General features: G+C 42.9%; 1 protein-coding gene across 20 annotated transcripts in view; it reads right to left on the bottom strand.

Moving 5' to 3' along the window:
• Plekha5 (pleckstrin homology domain containing A5) overlaps window positions 1-20,516 on the bottom strand; it is a 199,426-nt gene that overhangs the window by 81,635 nt on the left and 97,275 nt on the right. For 19 of the 20 annotated variants that reach the window (XM_045139576.1, XM_045139578.1, XM_045139581.1 and 16 more), the window contains exons 4-6: window positions 2,363-2,446; window positions 592-712; window positions 10-114 (exon numbers count right to left, since the gene is read on the bottom strand). In XM_045139576.1, coding sequence (XP_044995511.1) covers window positions 10-114; window positions 592-712; window positions 2,363-2,446 — 310 coding nt within the window. Of the gene's footprint in view, window positions 1-9; window positions 115-591; window positions 713-2,362; window positions 2,447-12,013; window positions 12,117-20,516 lie in introns of those variants that run through there. The other variant, XM_045139588.1, reaches the window with a different exon arrangement.

Below are 20,516 nucleotides of genomic sequence, written 5' to 3'. Positions count from 1 at the left end.
AGAACATACCTGTTTATAAAGCCAGCCTCGTCTGACCACAGGTGCATTAGGGTTCCTTTTAATTGAATTTGACCTCTTTCCAAAATTATGAACTTTTTTTGAAGCACGTGAAGTCTAAACAGAATGCAGCGTGACAGAAAGTGGTATTAATGCCTAGAGTTGAGCTTTTTTTTTTTTCCATTTTATAATTTCCACCCAAAATTATTATAATTCTACTTTTGCTAGCTTTCTTGTTTCAAGTATAAGAATTGTACATGAAAAGGTAATTTCTAGGCTATTATATAAATTTTCCCTCTAAAAGTTCAGCTGATTCAATAGTGTCCAAACTCTCACACAAACATTCATTAGTAAAATTACTCTAAATCAGAACTCAATATTTAAAAGAAATGTAAATCATTACATTATAATCTTATTACTTTACATTTTAAGCTACTGTTCCTTATGTCAATTACTGTATGTCAATTATTATATAATTAAATCTATATAATAATAAAATGAAACTATTATGTAATTCCAGTTTTAAATCTGTTATGTGTAACAGTAATAGATATTACCACTTACAAACAATGAATAATAAGAAAATCAGCTTACTCTGCTCACAGGGCTCATGGGATGTACTGTATAGTCTGAAGCCATGCTGTAGTTAGAAGCTTCATTGATCACACTTATAGGTCGTTCCTTCTTTTCTTCAGCTGTCATGGCTGCAACAGTCCTGAATAAAACATGTCAAATGCTAGAACTTGGTTTATACGTAAACTATTGCACAGCAATGCTACCCTAGAGCTAACCACACAGGTGTCCTACTTTTCAAAAGAGTTGGCAACTAGTTACTGCAGAGTAAAATACAAGACTTATCACTACTTTAAGACTACATTTTCCCTAAGCCCAACATAAGCTAACACCACATTTGTTTTAATAAGCATTATTATAGGTATTCTACTTGGCCATCTAAAGGGAAAATTAAAAATGAATGACAAGGGGTGTTGAGTGTGTAGTATACAAGGCTCTGGGTTTAATCTCTCTCTCTTATGTATACCAAATTACAAGATCATTCTAATGTTAAAAATAACTGGGTTGGAGAGATGGCTTAGCGGTTAAGCGCTTGCCTGTGAAGCCTAAGGACCCCGGTTCGAGGCTCAATTCCCCAGGACCTACATTAGCCAGATGCACAAGGGGGTGCACGCATCTGGAGTTCATTTACAGTGGCTGGATGCCCTGGCGCGCCCATTCTCTCTCTCCCTCTCTATCTGCCTCTTTCTCTCTCTGTCACTCTCAAATAAATAAATAAAAAATTTTTAAAAATTATTTAAAAAAATAACTGACAGGGCTGGAGAGACGGCTTAGCAGTTAAGGTGCTTGCCTACAAAGCTAAAGGATCCAGGTTCGATTCCCCAGGACCAACATAAGCCAGATGCACAGGGTGGCGCATCCATCTGGAGTTCGTTTGCAGTGGCTAGAGGACCTGGCATATCCATTCTCTCTCTCTCTCTCTCTGATAAGTAAATAAATATATTAAAAAGGAAACATCTGGGACTAGTTTTATAAAATATAAAATATTTTCACACTTATTTCAGTTTACACTGATAAAAACGTGTGACGTAGCTCACTTGGTTGAGCGCTTTCCTACCACGCATGACACCTGGGGTTCAATCCCAGACAGTATGAGGTAGAAGGAATGAAGCTCAAGGTCATCTTGAGGGCATAGGAAGTTAAACGTCAACCTGTGCTACTGAAACACTGTCTCAAATGACAACCAAACAAACCAAGCAAGAACTGTGGGAAATGGTTGATTACTAACAACCTCAAAAAAAATTTTTTTGTTTTGTTTTTAGCCACCCCACAGTGAGCAGTGCTCTCCCCTCTCCGGCAGAGGGCGCCTTGCGCACAGCCCCTTCCCCAGGCTGCAGGCTGCTCCAGACAGACGCACATCCTAGTGCAGGGGCTCCCTGCCCCCACGCTGTTACCTTCACTTGCTCACAGGGCAACAGCCCCGCCTCACACCTGGGACAGACTCCCACTCACCTGCTGTCGTGGGTCTCCGACAACCTCAAATTTAAGGAGGGAAAAACTGAGCTCCTCTTAGTTTAATAGTCCAAGTTTATATAGTTTCTTTAACCTGGCATCCTGGGCTCTAGCGCTTATTGCTCAACTTTTAATGCACATGAAGTAATAGCTTCTAGAATTACATTCCTCACAAAAAGAATGCATTTAGGTCGTGTTTCTATAGCATAGCAAGAAGCTGACATTCTGTTATACTCGACTGCAAGTTTCAAGATAAGAAAATGGTTCAGTTATACTGTCTTAAACGTGGATTACAGTCATCTCCAGGCTAACCCCGCTCTGAATATAACTCTTCACTTACTGTTCATTCACTACAAAAATACAATTGTCCTGAGATGGCTGTCCTGTGACTGGATGTTTGCAGGTCACCTTCCTTTCATTGTGGCTGAAAGAATAAAAGATAAAGAGAATACATGTAGATATGCATTATTGTTTTTCTAGTATTGTGGTAGCAAAACAACTGTTTATTGTGACATTAAAGTCAGCAAACAAAGGAGATGAATTCAAGCTACCAGGCTATTAAGATTCCTAAAAACACCTTTTCTATAATCTACTGTGGGTATATATGTAATATACACATAACATACACACACTTATATCGCATATGTAATACGCTATTTAATGCTACAATACCTTTAAACCTCACCCCTCCTTTGTCACAGTCTTCAATTCTTTTTTTCTCAATATTTTACAAACAAAGGCAAGTTGAGTCTTCTACGTTTTATAGACGAAGCACAAAAACTAAGTACCAGAATCTACCTGCCTCCTCTAGTTTGTCGCCTGACTTTGACACATCTCTAAGAGCCAATGCCAAGTTCACATCTGGGAGAAACACTCTGCAATACTGGAGTATCGGTGCGTTAAAAATACAAACCAGGGCTGGAGAGATGGCTTAGCAGTTAAGCGCTTGCCTGTGAAGCCTAAGGACCCCGGTTCGAGGCTCGGTTCAACAGGTCCCATGCTAGCCAGATGCACAAGGGGGCGCATGCGTCTGGAGTTCGTTTGCAGAGGCTGGAAGCCCTGGCGCGCCCATTCTCTCTCTCTCTCCCTCTATCTGTCTTTCTGTGTCTGTTGCTCTCAAATAAATAAATTAAAAAAAAAATACAAACCGCTGGCATCAGCGGTTAGAGGCGCTTCCTTGTGAAGCCTGCTGGCCTGGTTCTGGTTCCCCAGAACCCACGAAAAGTCAAATTCACAGAGTGCAACATGCATCCAGAGTTCTCAGTACACGGAAACTTTCACCTGCTAACACTGACACCATGTAAAAGGGATACCGTATTTTCAAGATTATGTAAAGAATCATGAAACACAGTAGCATGATTAGTATTGCATATTTTTGTGACTTTTAAAAATATTTTTATTTATTTAGGAGAGAGAGAATGAATAAATGAAAATGGGCATGCCAGGGCCTCTAGCTGCTGCAAATGAACTCTAGATGCATGTACACGACTTTGTGATCTGCCTTTATGTAGGCATTGGGGATTCAAACCCATGCCATCAGGCTTTGCAAGAAAGTGCCTTTAACTGCTCAGCCATCTCTCCGACTCCACTCTGTTACATTTTAAGTAGTCTATGATGTACAACAGGACCACTAGCTTATTGTAGTGCTTTTGTCTCACAGAGATTGAATGCATGTTAAAATTGGTGAGACTGGATTATCTGTGGTGTTATTTTTATTTTTTTTGAGGTAGGGTCTCGCTCTAGCCAGGCTGATCTGGAATTCACTATGCAGTGCCGGGGTGGCCTCAAACGCATGGCTGGGATTCAAGGTGTGTGCCACCATGCCTAGCTGTGCTGCTATTATCATCATCACATACAGAGAAGCTCATGATTGTCTGACCCACTGATTTAAAAAAAGCACACCAATACCAGTAGGAACCTTAGAGATGCTATCCAGAATGAAGGATGAGGGAGGTTTTTTTTTTTTTAAACTTTTACTTTTTGGAAGCTATGGCAAAAAGAAGTCTCCAAAAGCTACAGGTAGTTTAATGGTAGACAAAATGGAGACCTAAAAATTTCTTTTGTAAACAGCAAGCGGACCAGTTCCAATTCCCTGTGTGAATTCACACTCATGTCACTTTGCTCAGGGGATGCAGGACTTTCCAACTCTAAAATTCTGGAAGTCATGACAACATAGCTCCATGATCACTACAGAGTGATGGGCTGTTCTGACTTTCCAAACAGTAGCTAGCATTGATCACTAGACTAGCTGGTAACTAGGAAAGAGTGCAGTGTGCACAGTGAATGTTAAAAATGAAGTCCAAGTATCCTTTCTTCAAAAGTAGATGCAAACTGGCATTTTCAGTGCCCAGATATTTTTACTTATTTATTTACTTATTGATTTAAGAGAGAGAGAAAGAGGCAGTATCCTCTCTCAGAAGCTCTATTCACTCCCAGTGGCGACACTCTGGGGACCGAGCCTTTACCACCACAGTGGCCAAAACAAAACTGGTTCTGCTTCTCCAATTTAGGAAATAAATTTAACATGTTGCCAATAACTTCAGGGTGATATCATGCAATCAAGCAAAGCCCATTTATTAAAGGATGTGTATGTAATTGGCAGTACTGATGAAAGTGTGCCCATAATGCAAAAGAAAAGTTGTATGTGTTTTAGAAACCTGCCTGAAGAGGAGACTTTGGCGGTCTCTTAGGAAACTCAGTCTGCTCTGGTTCAGGGACGTGGACGGCATGGTGTGGCTTGGCAACTGCAGCTTGGTGGTTCTTCTGGCAACAAACCCAGTCATGACTGGGCCTGTCACAGGGACCCAACCCACGAAAGTCACCACACAGCCACTCTGTTGTTAGCGCAGAGACAGGCAGGAGGTATGTGGGAGCTACAGCCACTACTGCAGTTCTCTCATGTAGGGAGAACACTTCAGCAAACAGCTTGGACAATGCTTACAGCTCTGTGTGCTGGGCCTTCTCAGTGTACATCTCAAGACCATGAGACAATCACTCACTGCTGCTTGCTGTAAGACTGTGGAGAGATTCTCTCATTAAATCACATGGTGAGCCCAGCATGGTGGTGCACGCCTTTAATCCCAGCACTCGGGAGGCAGAGGTAGGAGGATTGCTGTGAGTTCAAGGCCACCCTGAGACTCCATAGTGAATTCCAGGTCAGCCTGGGCTACAGTGAGACCCTACCTCAGAAATCCAAAAACAAAACAAAAATCAAATGGTAACCTTGAAAATCACTTTCAATTTTTAAGCAAATATAATTGGGTTTAAAAAAAAATGCCTGTGGCAGCCAGTTAAGTTATTAAATTGGTATAGCCTATGTTGGTCCAAAATAATTTTATATTATTATTAGATGTATAAGTTCACTAATGTTTCATATGGCAAGCTACCTTATTTTATATTTTTGGCTTTTCAAGGGAGGGTCTTGCTCTAGCCCACATTGGCCTGGAATTCACTATGTTGACTCAGGCTGGCCTCAAACACAGCAATTCTCATACCTCAGCCTCTGAGTGCTGGGATTAAAGGTGTGTGCCAATATACATGGCAGGAAGAGGGAGGAAGAGAACGACAGAGAGAGGGAGGAAGAGAAAAAGAGAGAGAGAATGAATGGGCACACCATGGCCTCTAGCAGCTGTAAATGAACTCCAAATGCACGTGCTACTTTTTGCATCTGGCTTTACCTGGGTACTGGGGAACGGCACTCGGGTCGTTAGGCTTTACAGACAAGTACCTTAACTGCTGAGCCATTTCTCCAGCCCTATCTTATCCTTGTTTTTATAAACAGAAGGGAAATATTATTTTAAAATCTGCCTGCCACAAAGATGCTTCAGCAATTTATGCACTAAATTTATGCACTGGTACAGAGAGCTATGCCCACAATTAAATATAATGTTTAAGCACAAAAGAAAAACTCTGAGAACACTCTGACTTGGGAGAAGGAGAATTCTTGGGCCTTGGTTATGTGAACAAATAACCACAGCGTTAGCAATATGAAAGATGTAATTTCTTTTCAAAACATGAGAAGTATGTATTTTCTTTAACCCCACATTTAGGTCTAAATACCATTTGCCTTTAACTCAGAACTAAATGCTTCCAGACATCCTGCTTAAACCTCAGTGATTCATTTAGCCACCATGCACAAATCCTCCCCAAGCCCTTGGCCCCTTTACCCTACCCTTGCCTTCTCAGCTTTTAGAAACAGTGATCTCTGATGTGGCCTGCAAAGCCAGCGCTTGCCACGGGAACAACAGCCGCCCTCGGGTCACAGACGGCCCTTCTCAGAGCCACTGGCGAAGGCGCACGGGCCAGGCGAGGCTGCCAGAAGCAGGGGTTCAGCTGCGCTGCCTGCTCCTGAGTCCACCTTTCCACAGCTTCCCCTTCCTGGACTTGCCCAGCCAGTGGGCGTTTCCAGGTCTCTTTCACGTCCAGGCGCTGGCACGAGAGCAGAGCAGACCGCGCTTCTGCAGAGGCCGCCAGCCCGCCCACCCTCCACAGCAGCGAGTGCGGCTCGGCCCGCTGCCGCCTGGCCTCACTGGCATCTCTGCCATCGGAGGCTTGCCTACTTCCGTTTACCTTTACAATCAACGCAGGTCCATCTTCCAGTCCTCAGAGACGATGCACTCCTTCCCCCACTCAGTATGCTGCTCAGACAAAAATGCCACGTCACCTTCCCCCACCACACGTACCAGGGAACATGAGTAAGAATGCCCCGAACTGTAAAGCAGGCACCACACCCACAAGAACTGAAAATCTGGCTTAATCTAAGCAAGGGGGGGCACCCCCGAGGGAACGTGAGTCTACTGTAATAGCGCAAACACAGGCTGGGAACGTCACTGTGGCTGCGGAATGACAGCAGTTCAAAACCCAAGAGCTAACACACCAATCTCACCTCTAGCCAGGCACAGACATCTACCACTCACCTTTTAAAATAAAGATAGCCCTGTACATTACACATACTTGTGCATCTACAAAATACAAGACTGGAACTCATCAACACCGTGGTGTTGAAAACAAAAGGTGCCATCACATTTATCCAAGTGTCGTGACAGTTACACCTCAGACCATGTGACAACGTAAAAGCAAAAACGACTAACATGAGGTAGACCATTCTCTTACTGTAGTTACCGGTATGAGCCCAAACTTAGGAAATCCTTAAATGGAAAGGCTAACTTGCACTATATGGTTAAGAAACGTGACTTTTACAATGTACCTAAAAATTCCAGGTGCATTTCTGCCAAGTGTTCAAGAATCAAGTGATACTTCTGTAGCCAGGAGAAATCGTTGTGAGACTGGATGGACGCTCCTCTATCCTTCAGACTCCTTCAGGTTTTTGCTTTTCTTTCAGGGTATGGTGGTGAGGGGATCAGCCCTGGAACTCTGCACTTCAGACAGAAGCTCTCTCGCTGATCTACATCCAAGCTCCAAAACACTTTATTGTTTTGATTTTATTTTACAAATTCCCAGGCATTTCTTTTCTTTTTTTAAATATATTTTTTATTTTTGGTTTTTCGAGGTAGGGTCTACACTTTAGCTCAGGCTGACCTGGAATTCACTCTGTAGTCTCAGGGTGGCCTCGAACTCATGGCAATCTTCCTACCTTTGCCTCTTGAGTGCTGGGATAAAAGGCATGCACCACCACACCCAGATTTTTTTATTTTTATTTATCTATTTATTTATTTGTGTGTGGGGGGGGGGAAAGAGAGGGAGGGAGAGAATGAATATGAATGTGTAAGGGTACACCAGGGCCTCCAGATGCATGTGCCACTTTGTGCACCTGGCTTCTCATGGGTTCTGGAGAATTGAACCCAGGCCATCAGACTTTGCAAGCAAGCATCTTTAACTGCCGAGGTATCATCTCTCTAGTCCCCTAAAGACACCCATATATTTCAATTATATACAGCACACTATTTTGAAATCCCAAGACTTTAAAAAACAAAAGCATTCTAATTTACCTCATTGCAGCCATCCCCTCTTCTATTTAGTATACCCTTCATGTGGAATCACAACATTTCTGTAAAATGTGCTTGAAACAAACAACAAAATCTTTACCTGTTGGAAGGATAATGTATCTGGTAGCACTAAGGTACATTACTACTTGGATGTAACATAGCCTTCATCAAATGTTAGTTGAGGAGAATGTGCTGGAAGAATTAAATTGTTAAAAACAAGTACAACCGGGGTACCTCCTAGCTTTAAAAGCCTACTTACTTTCTGTGCCACCTCTTGTGAGAAGTCCAATGACTGACTTCTCTGTAACTATGATTTGCTGAGTGAGGAACACTGACAAGGGAACACTGTGCTGCTGAGTGACCGAGAGTGAAAAGGCACATGGAAAACTGCACAACATGAGAGACGTAATTACAGGCTGCATTTTACTGGCATAAAATGGTATTATCTGAAAATCTGTAGAGCAGTAACTTGTATTAAAAATGCTGTTACAGGGCTGGAGAGATGGCTTAGTGGTTAAGCGCTTGCCTGTGAAGCCTAAGGACCCCGGTTCGAGGCTCGGTTCCCCAGGTCCCACGTTAGCCAGATGCACAAGGGGGCGCACGCGTCTGGAGTTCCTTTGCAGAGGCTGGAGGCCCTGGAGCACCCATTCTCTCTCTCTCCCTCTATCTGTCTTTCTCTCTGTGTCTGTTGCTCTCAAATAAATAAATAATTTTAAAAAAAATGCTGTTACAGGGCTGGAGAGATGGCTTAGCAGTTAAGCACTTGCCTATGAAGTCTAAGGACCCTGGTTCAAGGCTCGATTCTCCAGGACCCACGTAAGCCAGATGCACAAGGGGGTGCACACGTCTGGAGTTCATTTGCAGTGGCTGGAGGCCCTGGTGCACCCATTCTCTCCCTCCCTCCCTCCCTCCCTCCCTCTCTCTCTCTCTTTCTCTGTCACTCTCAAATAAATAAAAATAAAATTTAAAAAAATGTTGTTATATGTTGAGTGTGGGGACACATGTCTAGAAGCCCAGCATGGGGAGTTTAAAGTCATCCTCAGACACACAGCAAGTTCCAGGCCAGCCTACGCTGAAGAAACCTTGTCTCAAAAAAAAAAAAAAAAATTCATTACAAAGTCTTCAGGAAGGCAGAAACTTTTAAAGTAAATTAGAACTTCAATTAGAAACATACCAATAGTTATGAAAGTCAGAAATAGACCTCTGTCAATTAAAAGCAATAATGTGGCATTTAAAAATATGTAACCTATAATTTTATTAATTTAGACAACTCTACTACTCCCTAATGAATACTAAGTATAATTATTTTGTTGTAACATATATTAAATAAACATTTATTGTACCCACGGGAAGGGAGCAAATAGCAAAATTTTTTAAGAAGATTTTATTTTTATTTATTAGACACAGAGAGAAGGGGGGGAGGGAGGGGGAGGGAGGGAGGGAGAGAGAACGGGCGCGCCAGGCCCTCTAAAAAAGAACTCCAGATGCCTGCGCCACCATGTGCATCTGTCTTATGTGGGACCTGGAGAATCGAACCAGGGTCCTTAGGCTTCACAGGTATGCGTCTTAACTGCTCAGACATCTCTCCAGCCCCAGCAAATAGCAAATTTGAAAAAGCTAAGTTTTAGTATGAATTCTTACACACACCACTTTAGCTAAGTAGCATAATTCTAACCTACATATAAGTTAGCACACAATTTGAAGAGTATTATTTTATTGTAGTTGAAACATAAGAGTCAAACTGACAGTAAATAGCTCAAGTCAAACAAAAACAAAACCCTCATGGTTTAATTTACTTATTCGTTGTTCAATAGTATTTACTTATCTCCCCAACCTGCATGATGTTCATGCACACATGTCAAGGACACAAGCCCAAGGACACCGTAAGAAGACAAGGGGCTTTTTTTTTTTTGTTTTTTGTTTTTTGTTTTTTGAGGTAGGGTCTCACTCTGGTCTAGGCTAACCTGGAATTAACTATGTAGTCTCAGGGTGGCCTTGAACTCATGGCAATCCTCCTACCTCTGCCTCCCGAGTACTGGGATTAAAGGCGTGCGCCACCACGCCTGGCAACAAGGGTTTTTTTTTAAAAGTAGGCTTTCTTTGAAATGTCTGTGTTGTAGAAGAGCCATTACTTTTTTTTATTCATTCACTAGTTAGGCACTGGCAGCCCAGACTCCACAATGATGTTATAAATACACACAAGCAGCCATGAACGGACAGCACATGGCAGGAAGGAGGAGCAATTGGCAGCACTTAATGACAAGGGCTAACGTGGCTCGATTCAGACCGCGGACTTCGTAACTCCACTCCTCAGGCTATGGATTTGAGATCGTGCTTCTCACACACCAGAAAGCAGCCAGGGAGCTCGAGTCTCTGCTACTCGACATTCAACCGAGCTTCAGGGTGATTTCAAGTGAGCCCCACAGCTCTGCTCACCATGTTATTTATTTTTTTGGTCAGATTTAATTTCCTGTTCATACACACAAAAAAGTGGCAGTAGCTTCTTCTCAGATGAACTTTGATCTCTGATGTCATAATGCCTCAAAAACGTCTTTGTCTAAAACACAGACTGAATCTGTTCCAATTCATTGCATTTACTGTTGAAGTTTAAAACAGAGACTTCTGAAACCTTGCTAAAATATTTTTTAGTGGATTCATGATCAATTTTTAAAAGGGACAGAAATATTCACCAATTTTTCATATGCAATGCTTCTTACTTTTCTAGCTTTGGGCAGAATTTTAACTGGAAGTTGAAAATTCAACAACTTAAGGGAAAAAACTGAATCTGAAATTAAGGCTTTCAAGTTAAATAAAATGAACTTGAAACCCTACTTCTATATTTTTGTGCTTCTAAATATAGAAGTAAAATATACTGAGAACCACAAGATAGCTATTTAATTCCTCAAATTTGATATTTTATAAACGAACATATCAAAGCTAATTTTAAATGCTTTGTTTCAATATCTGTGTTATTCATAAAATACAGATTATATTCCTCATGAAACTAAAGTGCAATATATTTATTTGAATTCCCATATTGCCTTTTTCTCAACCAGACTTAAGAGTACATATTTTTAGGACCTTGAAATCAGAATAGCTACCAAATGAACCTTCATGAAAAACACCATGCCAGAAATATTAAAGCAGAAAAAAATGACAGAGGTCTTAATTTGTATAATACAAACAGATTAGATTTATAATAATAGAACTCATTGTCATAAAATAGAGAAACAGACATTATAAGTGAAATAGCTACATCCAACAGTGAAAGAGAGCCCCACTCAGCCAGAGCAAAATAATAAAGCTATGTACAACATAAGTTCTTTCATCAATGCTGTCACACCAAGTCCGTTTATCTCCTGTAACTTAAAGAAACAGCACAGCGAGTACCCGGGCAACAGGCCCATTTCCCAGCCTCCGCTGCTAACGGACGGCACTGCCAGTAAGCTTCTAAAATTCCTTTTCATGCTAAAATGCTGTCTGTTTCTAATATAAAATCACCTGACAGACAGTATTTTGTTCTTAAATTTCAGATTAATAGGAATTCTTACTTTGAATCACATTTTTCAAATTTTAGGCTAATACGGATTCCTACTTTGAAACAATGCCCAAATTAAAGAAACATCAGCATTTTCAACTGTTAATTACTTTGGAGTGGCGGTAATTTGTTTCGAAGAACGTCTGAAGAATCATCTAATTCTCTTTGGGGATGGTTGTTCAACTTCTCTGACTAAGTTAAAATAAGTCAATTGAGATTTTTAAAAATAGAACTGTTTGGCTTTAAAGTAATTTGTGGCATGTGTCTACAATGCATTTATGCAGTTGAAAGATAAAGGAACACATGTCAACAGCCAGATTTTAAACCAGTCAAGTCACTGGCAAACCTACTGCATACGTCAACATTTCTGCCCACTACTCATAGGCGTAGTTGTGCCAGCAGGTACATCCTTTGCACTAGGCACCCTGCCTGGCACAAGGGGCGACAGGCTCCCTAACTGAGGGGCAGGCCTGGCTGTCATGAACAAAGAATTCACAAGAACACTCACCAGCTTTGTCACCACCTCCTCCAAAGGACCCTCAAGTACAGCCAAAGGCCCCGACTGCAAGGAGGACGGAGCGAGCCTCGTCGGCAGCTGCTCCGCGAGGAAGGAAGTGCGGGGCGGCGGGCCGGCCTCTCTGAAGTCTGACTCCAGACTTACGTCACACCCTAGCGTGCCACTGCAGCCGCAAATTAAAGCAGCTTCTCCAGAGAATCGGTTGTGATTAAGCATGCCTTCTCGACAAAGAGTAAAATATGATTTCAATTTCCTTAAGTCTGGCATAAACATAGGGGAAAATACAGACATATGGTTATAAACAGCTTTTGAAGGAACTGTTTAGTGAGACTTTTTTTTTCTTTTTTGTTGGTTTTTTTCTTTTTCTTTTCTTTTTTTTTTTTTTGAGGTAGGGTCTCACTCTAGCCCAGGCTGACCTAGAATTCACTGTGGAGTCTCAGGGTGGCCTCGAACTCATAGCAGTCCTCCTCCCTCTGCCACCCAAGTGCTGGGATTCAAGGTGTGCATCACCAGAGGTAAGAAAATCAGTGTGAGTTCGAGGCCAGCCTGAAACTAAAGAGTGAGTTCCAGATTAGCCTGGGCTAGAATGAGACCCCACCTCAAAAAAACAAAAACAAAACATGGCGTTACAGCATAGGGTTGGGATATGGCTCAGCGGTTAAAGGCACAAAGCCTGCCGATGGGGTGTTCAATTCCCTAGTATTCACTTAAAGCCAGATGCATGGTGGTGCATGCATGTATCCAAACACATGCACGCACGCGCGCGCGCGCACACACACACACACACACACACACACACACGTTTACTTTCTTTCTTTTGTAACGTAAGCATACCAGCTAAAAATGACTCCTTTTGGGGGCTGGAGAGATGCCTCAACAGTTAAGGCACTTGCCTGCAAAGCCTAATGACTAGAGTTTGATTCTCCAGTACCCAGCATCCCACAGAGCCAGATGCACAAAGTGGAACATACATCTGGAGTTCATTTGCAGTAGACCGAGGCCCTGGCACACCATTAATCTCAGCACTCAAGGAGGTGGAGGTAGGAGATCACCATGAGTTCAAGGCATGGCACTACATGGTGAATTCCAGATCAGCCTAGGCTACAGAGAGACCATATCTCAAAAAACCAAAATAAATAAAGAAAGAGAAAAATGACTTCTTTCAAAACTTTTTTTTTTTTTGTTTGTTTTTTGTTTTTTGAGTAAAAGTCTCACTCTAGCCCAGGCTGACCTAGAATTCACTATGTAGTCTCTGGGTGGCCTCGAACTCATGGTGATCTTCCTACCGTTGCCTCCCAATGCTGTGATTAAAGGCGTGTGCCACCATGCCCAGCCTTCAAAACTTTTATTAGTTATTATTGCTGTTTCTAAAGCTGGAAAATACTGTTTTCAAGTTCAACCAGAATGAGCAATAAAGAAGGCTAACACAGATTAGAATTCCACCCCAGAAACTGTGACGACGCTGCCGCGTGCACTCATCAAGCGTTTGCTGAGTCAAGCCGGCTCACCCAGCCCCACTCATAGCAGAAGTGCAGGTTCTGCCCTGCCCTTCACTTCACTGAACAGGCAGACACACGAAGCGGTTCCGTTAGGCAACTGCCTTAACCTACTGTCTCCAATGCTCTGGCATTTTATTAAGTGATGCTAGTTAGTAGAAGACATTTTGTTGAACATGACCAGAGTTCATCTGCATAAACATATTTCTTCAACAGAAGGAAATCACAGCATACATACTGTTTTGCAACATGCCTTTTGTTTTGTTTTGGTTTTTTGAAGTAGAATTGTAGTCCAAGATGACCTGAAACTCACTCTGTAGACCCAGGCTGGCCTTGAACTCACAGTGATCCTCCTACCTCTGCCTCCCGAGTGTTGGGATTAAAAGTGTGCACCACCATGCCCAGCTCTGCAACATGCTTTTTGTAATTTAGCAATGTGCCACCACCAGCAATTACATGCCTACCTTTTGCTTTCTGTTTACTGTCCACGGAGAGCTAAGATCCTGTGCTGATGGGCATTTATTTTTAATTTCTTGTGATAAGCAATAAAGAGGGCAGAGAGATTGCTCAGTGGTTAAATCAGTTACTCTCTTGTTTGCAAAGCCTGGCGGCCCGGGTTCAATTCCATAGCACCCAGGTAAAACCCGACACAAGAAGCAGAGTAAGCATCTGGTGTTCACACATGCAGACACAAATAAATACATAACTAGGTAAAAAAAAAGTATTAAGCATGTTTTCATTTCCTAGCTACCTTAATGCCTTTCCATGTAGGATAACTCTTAGACCCAGAATGGGAAGTTCAGAGTATGCATGTTTTTAGCATTTATAAACACTGTCCCCTAAAAAAAGCTTAGCAATTTAAGTTTGTACCTAAGTACACTAGATCTCTTCTTCCCCGGTCCTTCATCAAAGTGAGTATTGATAATTAGTTTATTTAGTTGCAAATCTATAAGAAAATGTGCCGCCCTTGCTCCACCATGCGCATAAACCAGAGTGACAGCTTCACAAGTGGCCCCCATGGGTAAGGCAGCCAAGCTTGGCGGTGCGCCAAGACGCTTAGCAGCCCTGTGGTCGGATGAGCCAGGCTCAGCCTAGTTTCGCCTCAACCGTTTTCAGGCCGGACTATTTCCTTAGCCTGAATTTCTTTATATGAAGAACAAATGCAATAAATTAATCCCCATGGGATTTGGGGGAGAATTATGAGAAAAATCAAAGTAGTTAGACTAGTACTTATGATGTGATTTAATTAAATGTTGACTTATGTTTAATGGTGGACTGTATTTCTTCTACAGTTCATGCCCTTTCCTCAAAATGGTGCTTTTATCAGAATGAGCAAATTATTTTATACATTATACTGTAAATATCTTGCTAGAATGCCAATGGCTTAATAATTTTCAGGTATCTTAATCTGAGCAGTCTTACAACTGAAGAAGAAAACAAACCCACTCTTGGAAGTATTAAAGAGACAATGAAATAGCTTTTCCCGTAACTATAAAGTTGGCAAAGGCTAGTCCCTCAAGGAGCATAAGCTGCACTGACCCACAGAGCAGAGTGAGTGCAGGTAAATTAGAGTAAGCTCACAGTCCCCACTCTCCAACCAGTCAGACAACAGTCACCTCCAGGCAGCAGTAGCAAAGTGTTGTCAACAGCTGACTCAGCCTGGGCGAGTGAGGGCCATCTCAGTCTGTCCTGCAAGCTGTTGTGATGGTTGACTCTGGTATCAGCTTGAGTGGACAGGATGTCTGGGACAGTTGTGCTGGTTTGAATGTAAAATGCTGCCCACAGCCTCAAGTGGTTGTGGTGATGGCTCCTACTTAGTCCTGCTGGGAAAGCCCATGGAAGGCAGAGCCTTGCCGGAGGAGGTGTGCTGCTTGGCTGCACTTTGAGGCTCGTCAATCTAGTCTACTGTGTGTTCAGAGCTACTCACTCACACTGCTGCTTCTGCCTGCCCTGTGGCTGAGCTGGTTCCACCATGATGAATCTGCCCTTGCAAACAGAGCCTGAACTATACTTTTTCCTCCCACAAGCAGCTCCTGGTCAGGGGTCTTTGTCCCAGCAACGGGAAGGTAACTGCTACAACAGATGAAGCATACTTCTGAGCGTCTCGGGGAGGCATTTCCCACGAGGACTGACATGTGGGACCACGAGTAGGGGAGGGGAAAAGACCTGCCATGAATGTGCGCCACCCCATACACTGGGCAGGGGACTCAAAAAAGCTGGAAGTAGCAGCCAGGCCCACATCCTGCCACTGCTCATGGACAGTACCCTCCAGCTTGTTTCGATGTGACTCTCAGGCAGAGTCTACACCTTCACTGTCAGAGCTGCGCTGTGGGGCGTCTGGCTCATTGACCTCTGGAGCATATAGCTGACCACTGTTGAACTGCCCAGCCTCCAACTATGTAAGCCAATCCAATTCTTATTTTGGTTCCTTTTAATTTTTCCTTTTGATTCTGATCCTCTAGAATACTTTTACTAATACAGATTTGGGTACCAGGAGTGGGGATTAGTCAATTCCTGAAATGCCTCCGAGGCCCATGTTTTCATTATGTCTGTGTAAATCACTTGGATTCTCACTAAAGACACTAGTAATCTTTTTGTCTACAACTTCACACAAGCTCTTTTCCTGGCCAATTTTTCACTCCTGAGTTTCACAATAAAGCCGACAATAACTCGCCAGTAGTAACCATGCCATAGTCTGGATGCTCCAATGTCTTGAAAGTTTGTCAAATTAGTTCATCACTTTAGGATTGAAACTCATTTAACATTTTAAGGACACAGACAAAATGTAGACAAATTCATTGTCAGAAAGTAATGTGAATGACTTTTCATCCAATTTTTTAGCAGAATTCTTGTTGCCATCGAAACCCTCATGTATAGTCTTTACTGTCCACATTACTATAGTATTTTGTCTTCCAAACTCCCACCAGAATGGTGCACTAAGCTCTCTAGCCTGCACTTTCAAACTCTTCTGAATTCTTCCAACACAACTGTTTTAAAGACCTAAGAACACATGTTCAAGTTAGTGACAGGATCACTTCACTCCCTTGTGCTAAGCTCCTGTGTCAGTTGCTTCTGTGCTACATTACCTGATAAGATCAACCTCAGGGAGGATAGCGACACGTTGGCTCATGGTTTCAGATGTTCTTAGTCCATCACAGCAGGGACGTCATGATGGAGCAGCCCAGTCCATTGAGGTACGGCTACACGGTAGGGGATGTTCATATCAGTGGACCAGGAAGCAGAGGGATATGGAGTGTATACAGGAAACAGTGGCTAGGTGTCATCCTCAAAGGCCCACCTCTCGTTAATGGGGGCCCATCTCCTAATGGATCCACAGCCTCACAAAATACTGCAGCCACTGTGGGACCAAGTATTTAAAACAGGAGCCAAGGAAAGCATTTCAGGCTTAAGCTATAATACCCCAACCTTGTCTTAAGAAAACAAGAAAAGGTAGGAAAACCACCATGAACTAGAGGCTTGCCTGGGCTAAAATGAGAACTTACCTCAAAGAAAACCACAAACAAACAGACAGGGCTGGAGAGATGGCTTAGCAGTTAAGGTGCTTGCCTGTGAAGCCTAAGGACCCATGTTGGATCTCTCTCCAGATCCCACATAAGCCAGACGCACAAAGGTGAGGCAGGCACAAGGCTGCAGAAGCCCACCAGGTTGTGCAAGTGTATGGAGTTGGATTTCAGTGGCTGAGGCCCTCCTTCTCTCAAAAAAAAAAGGACTGAAGAGATGGCTCAGTGGTTAAAGGTACTTACTTGGAAAACCTGATGGCAAGGGTTCAAGTCCTCAGTACCCATGTAAAGCCAGGTGCACAGAGTAGTGCATGCACCTGGAGTTTGTAGTGGTTAGAGGCTCTGGCACACTTACTCTTTTTTTTCTCTCTCTGCTTGAAAATATACATATATGTGTACACACACACACACACACACACACGCACACACAATTTTTTTTTAAAGAGAAAAAAGCAGAAAGAAAAAAACCAAAATCATTCATCAAAGTGCCAAGAAGAAGTGACAGTAGCGTGTTCAGCACCGAGAGACCTCTTTATCATACCCTCCAAGGCTCAGAGACCACGGTGGAAGAGGCGGCTGGAAGAATGTAAGAGCCTCCCTGAGAAATCAGGGCTGGAGCCTCCTTCCTGTTCACTCCCTGTCACAATGGCTAGAACGAGCTATGCAGCCTCTCGAGCAAGAAATGTCATCAGTGGTCTTAACCAACAGTGGGCCCTGCAAGTTCTATAGGTGGCCAGCCAGGCCAAATGCATCAGTTGGTACAATGATGGCATGACTGTTATGGGGGGAATCAATTGCTCTGATTGGATTTGTGGCCTGCTCTTCAGGACAGAATTCTTCCAGGCTAGTGAAACCTTAATCAGAAGCCTACGGCAGCTGGGCATGGTGGTGTATACCTTTAATCTCAGCACTTGGAAGACAGAGGTAGGAGGATCATTGTGAGTTCAAAGCCAGCCTAGAACTGCAGAGTGAGTTCCAGGTCAGCTTGGGCTAGAGTGAGATCCTACCTCAAAAAAAAAATGCTTAACAAGTTTTTTATTATGCTAGTAGATCTGATCCAGATATGCTCACTGCTTATTTATGTACATGGTGAAATTATCATATCTAAATGGCAGAACTTGTAAAAACTTTAATTTTTCACTTATTTTTGGATTTTTGTTTGGTTTTTTTGAGGTCTTGTTCTAGCCCAGGCTGACCTGGAAGTAGTCTCAGGATGGCCTAGAACTCACAGCAATCGCCCTACCTCAGTCTTCTAAACGCTTGGATTAAATGTGTGTGCCACCATGCCCAGCAGAAAGAAAGAGGGAGAGAAAGAGAGAGAGAAAGGACGTATCAAGGTTTCCAGCCACTGCAAATGAACTCCAGATACATGTACCATTAAGCATCTGGCTTTACATGAGTACTGAGGAACTGAACTCAGGTTGTTAGGTTTTACAGGAATCACCTTAACCACTGAGCCACCCCTCAACACAATTTTCCTTATATTTTTATTTGCAAGAGGACAGAATGACAGAGAATAGGCATGCCAAGGCTAAACAAACTCCAGATGCATATGCTACTTGGTGCATCTAGCTTTATGTGGGTAGGGAGGAACTGGATCTAGGTTAGTAGGCTCTGCAAGAAAGCTCCTTAACTAATAAGCCATCTCCCCAGCTCTGTTTTTATTTTTTCATATCTATCTATCTATGTATCTAACATCTATCTATCTATCTATCTATCTGTCTGTCTGTCTGTCTGTCTGTCTGTCTGTCTTCCTGCCTGCCTGCCTGCCTGCCTGCCTACCTACCTACCTGTTGATTGATCGATCTACCTACCTACCTACCATCCATCCATCTATCTATGGAGGAAGGGAGGGAGGGAAAAAACACAGGAAGGAGGGAGGGAGAGAGGGTATGAATGTGCCAGGGCCTCTTGCTGCTCCAAATGGAACTCAAAACACATGTGTCACTTGTGCATCTGGCTTTATGTGGGTATTGGGGAATTGAACCCTGGCTGGCAGGCTTTGAAAGAAAGTGCCTTTAACTGCTTAGAGAGCTCCACAGCCTCCTTGAACACTTCAGAAATGAAAGTACAGCATCATGTTGGCAGTCACACAGTTGTCTTCCAGGAGGGAAAGAGCAACATGGGACAGAAGAGATTGGCTGAAAGACTTTATAAGGTTATCAGGGATATTAACAAGTAGCAAGCCAGGCAAATATTAGGGTTGTGGCCTGACTAGCAGTCTGCAGGGTCTCTGGGGCCTCAAGAGCCCCTTCACCTACCCACTGTCTACAAGCTGGCCCAGGGAAAATACTCTGGTAGGGACATACATGCGCAAGAGAGAATAAGATGGTTACTTCTCTCAAGGTCATAACAGCCTGAACTGACATTTTCATAGGGATGAGGAAGCTGCAAACAAATCAGTGACATATAACCCAACAGAGGAAATGGCTGAAGGCTCTGGGGAAGCAGGAAAGGCTTACAGCACAGTAAGTGAGCAACTGCTGCCCTGACTGTTTCAAGGTGAAGCTGAAGTTAAAGGGAACAGTGGTTATAAAACCACCCCTTTAAAGAGAAAAAGGTGCCCAAGTAGTAAACTCGTTACTTAAAGAAAAAAACAGGTTTTAGCAATAGGGCAAGTCTCATATGACTTGTGTGATTATCACCCTTTTAGGAAGCTGAGGCAGGCTGTGCTGAGGGACACCCTGCTACAAGGCTGAACCCGGCAGGCTTTTTAAGTCAGTGAGAAGACCTACAAGAATATAGAAGACACCAAAATAGAACAAGGGGCTGGAGAGATGGATTAGTAATTAAGGCATTTGTCTGCAAAGTCTAACTTAGGTTTGATTCCCCAGTACCCACATAAAGCCAAATAGATGCACAAAATAGTGTATGTGTCTGGAATTCATTTGCAGTGGCTAGACGCCTTGGTATGCCCATTCTCTCTCTCCTCTGTCTGTAAATAAATAAATAAAAAGAGCATAGGGACTCGTTAGAGAGAAGCCAGGACTCGGTGGACGGAGCACAGTGCCACTGGGGAACAAAGGAGGGTGGTGAGAGTAGACAGTGAGCAGGCTCATTACATACATGAATAGAGAATGGCTAATTAGATGTATGTATAGAGGTTGTCAATCAAGTTTTAAAAAAAGAAATAAGGGCTGGAGAGATGGCTTAGCGGTTAAGGCGCTTAAGGACCCATGTTCTTCTCCAGACCCCAAGTTAACCAGATGCACAAAGGTGAGGCAAGTGCAAGGTCACACATGACCACTAGGTGGCTCAAGCGTCTGGATTTCAATTGCAGTTGGCTGAGGCGCTGGAGTGCCAAGTCTCTCTCTGCGAACACCCCCCTCTAAAATAATAAATAAACAAGTGAAAAAAGAAGAAAAAGGAAGGAAAGAAACAGGGAGAGACTAGCATAATGACAATGCAATTTTAGATTCAATTACTAGTTCACAGAGGCAAATAATGATAGCTTCCATTTTTTTATTCAAACTCCCT

Source organism: Jaculus jaculus, chromosome 22 (genome assembly GCF_020740685.1).
Source record: "Jaculus jaculus isolate mJacJac1 chromosome 22, mJacJac1.mat.Y.cur, whole genome shotgun sequence".
NCBI classification, from domain to species: Eukaryota; Metazoa; Chordata; class Mammalia; order Rodentia; family Dipodidae; genus Jaculus; species Jaculus jaculus.
The sequence above is the reverse complement of the archived record's forward strand: the minus strand, read 5'-3'. Positions and strand labels throughout refer to the sequence as shown.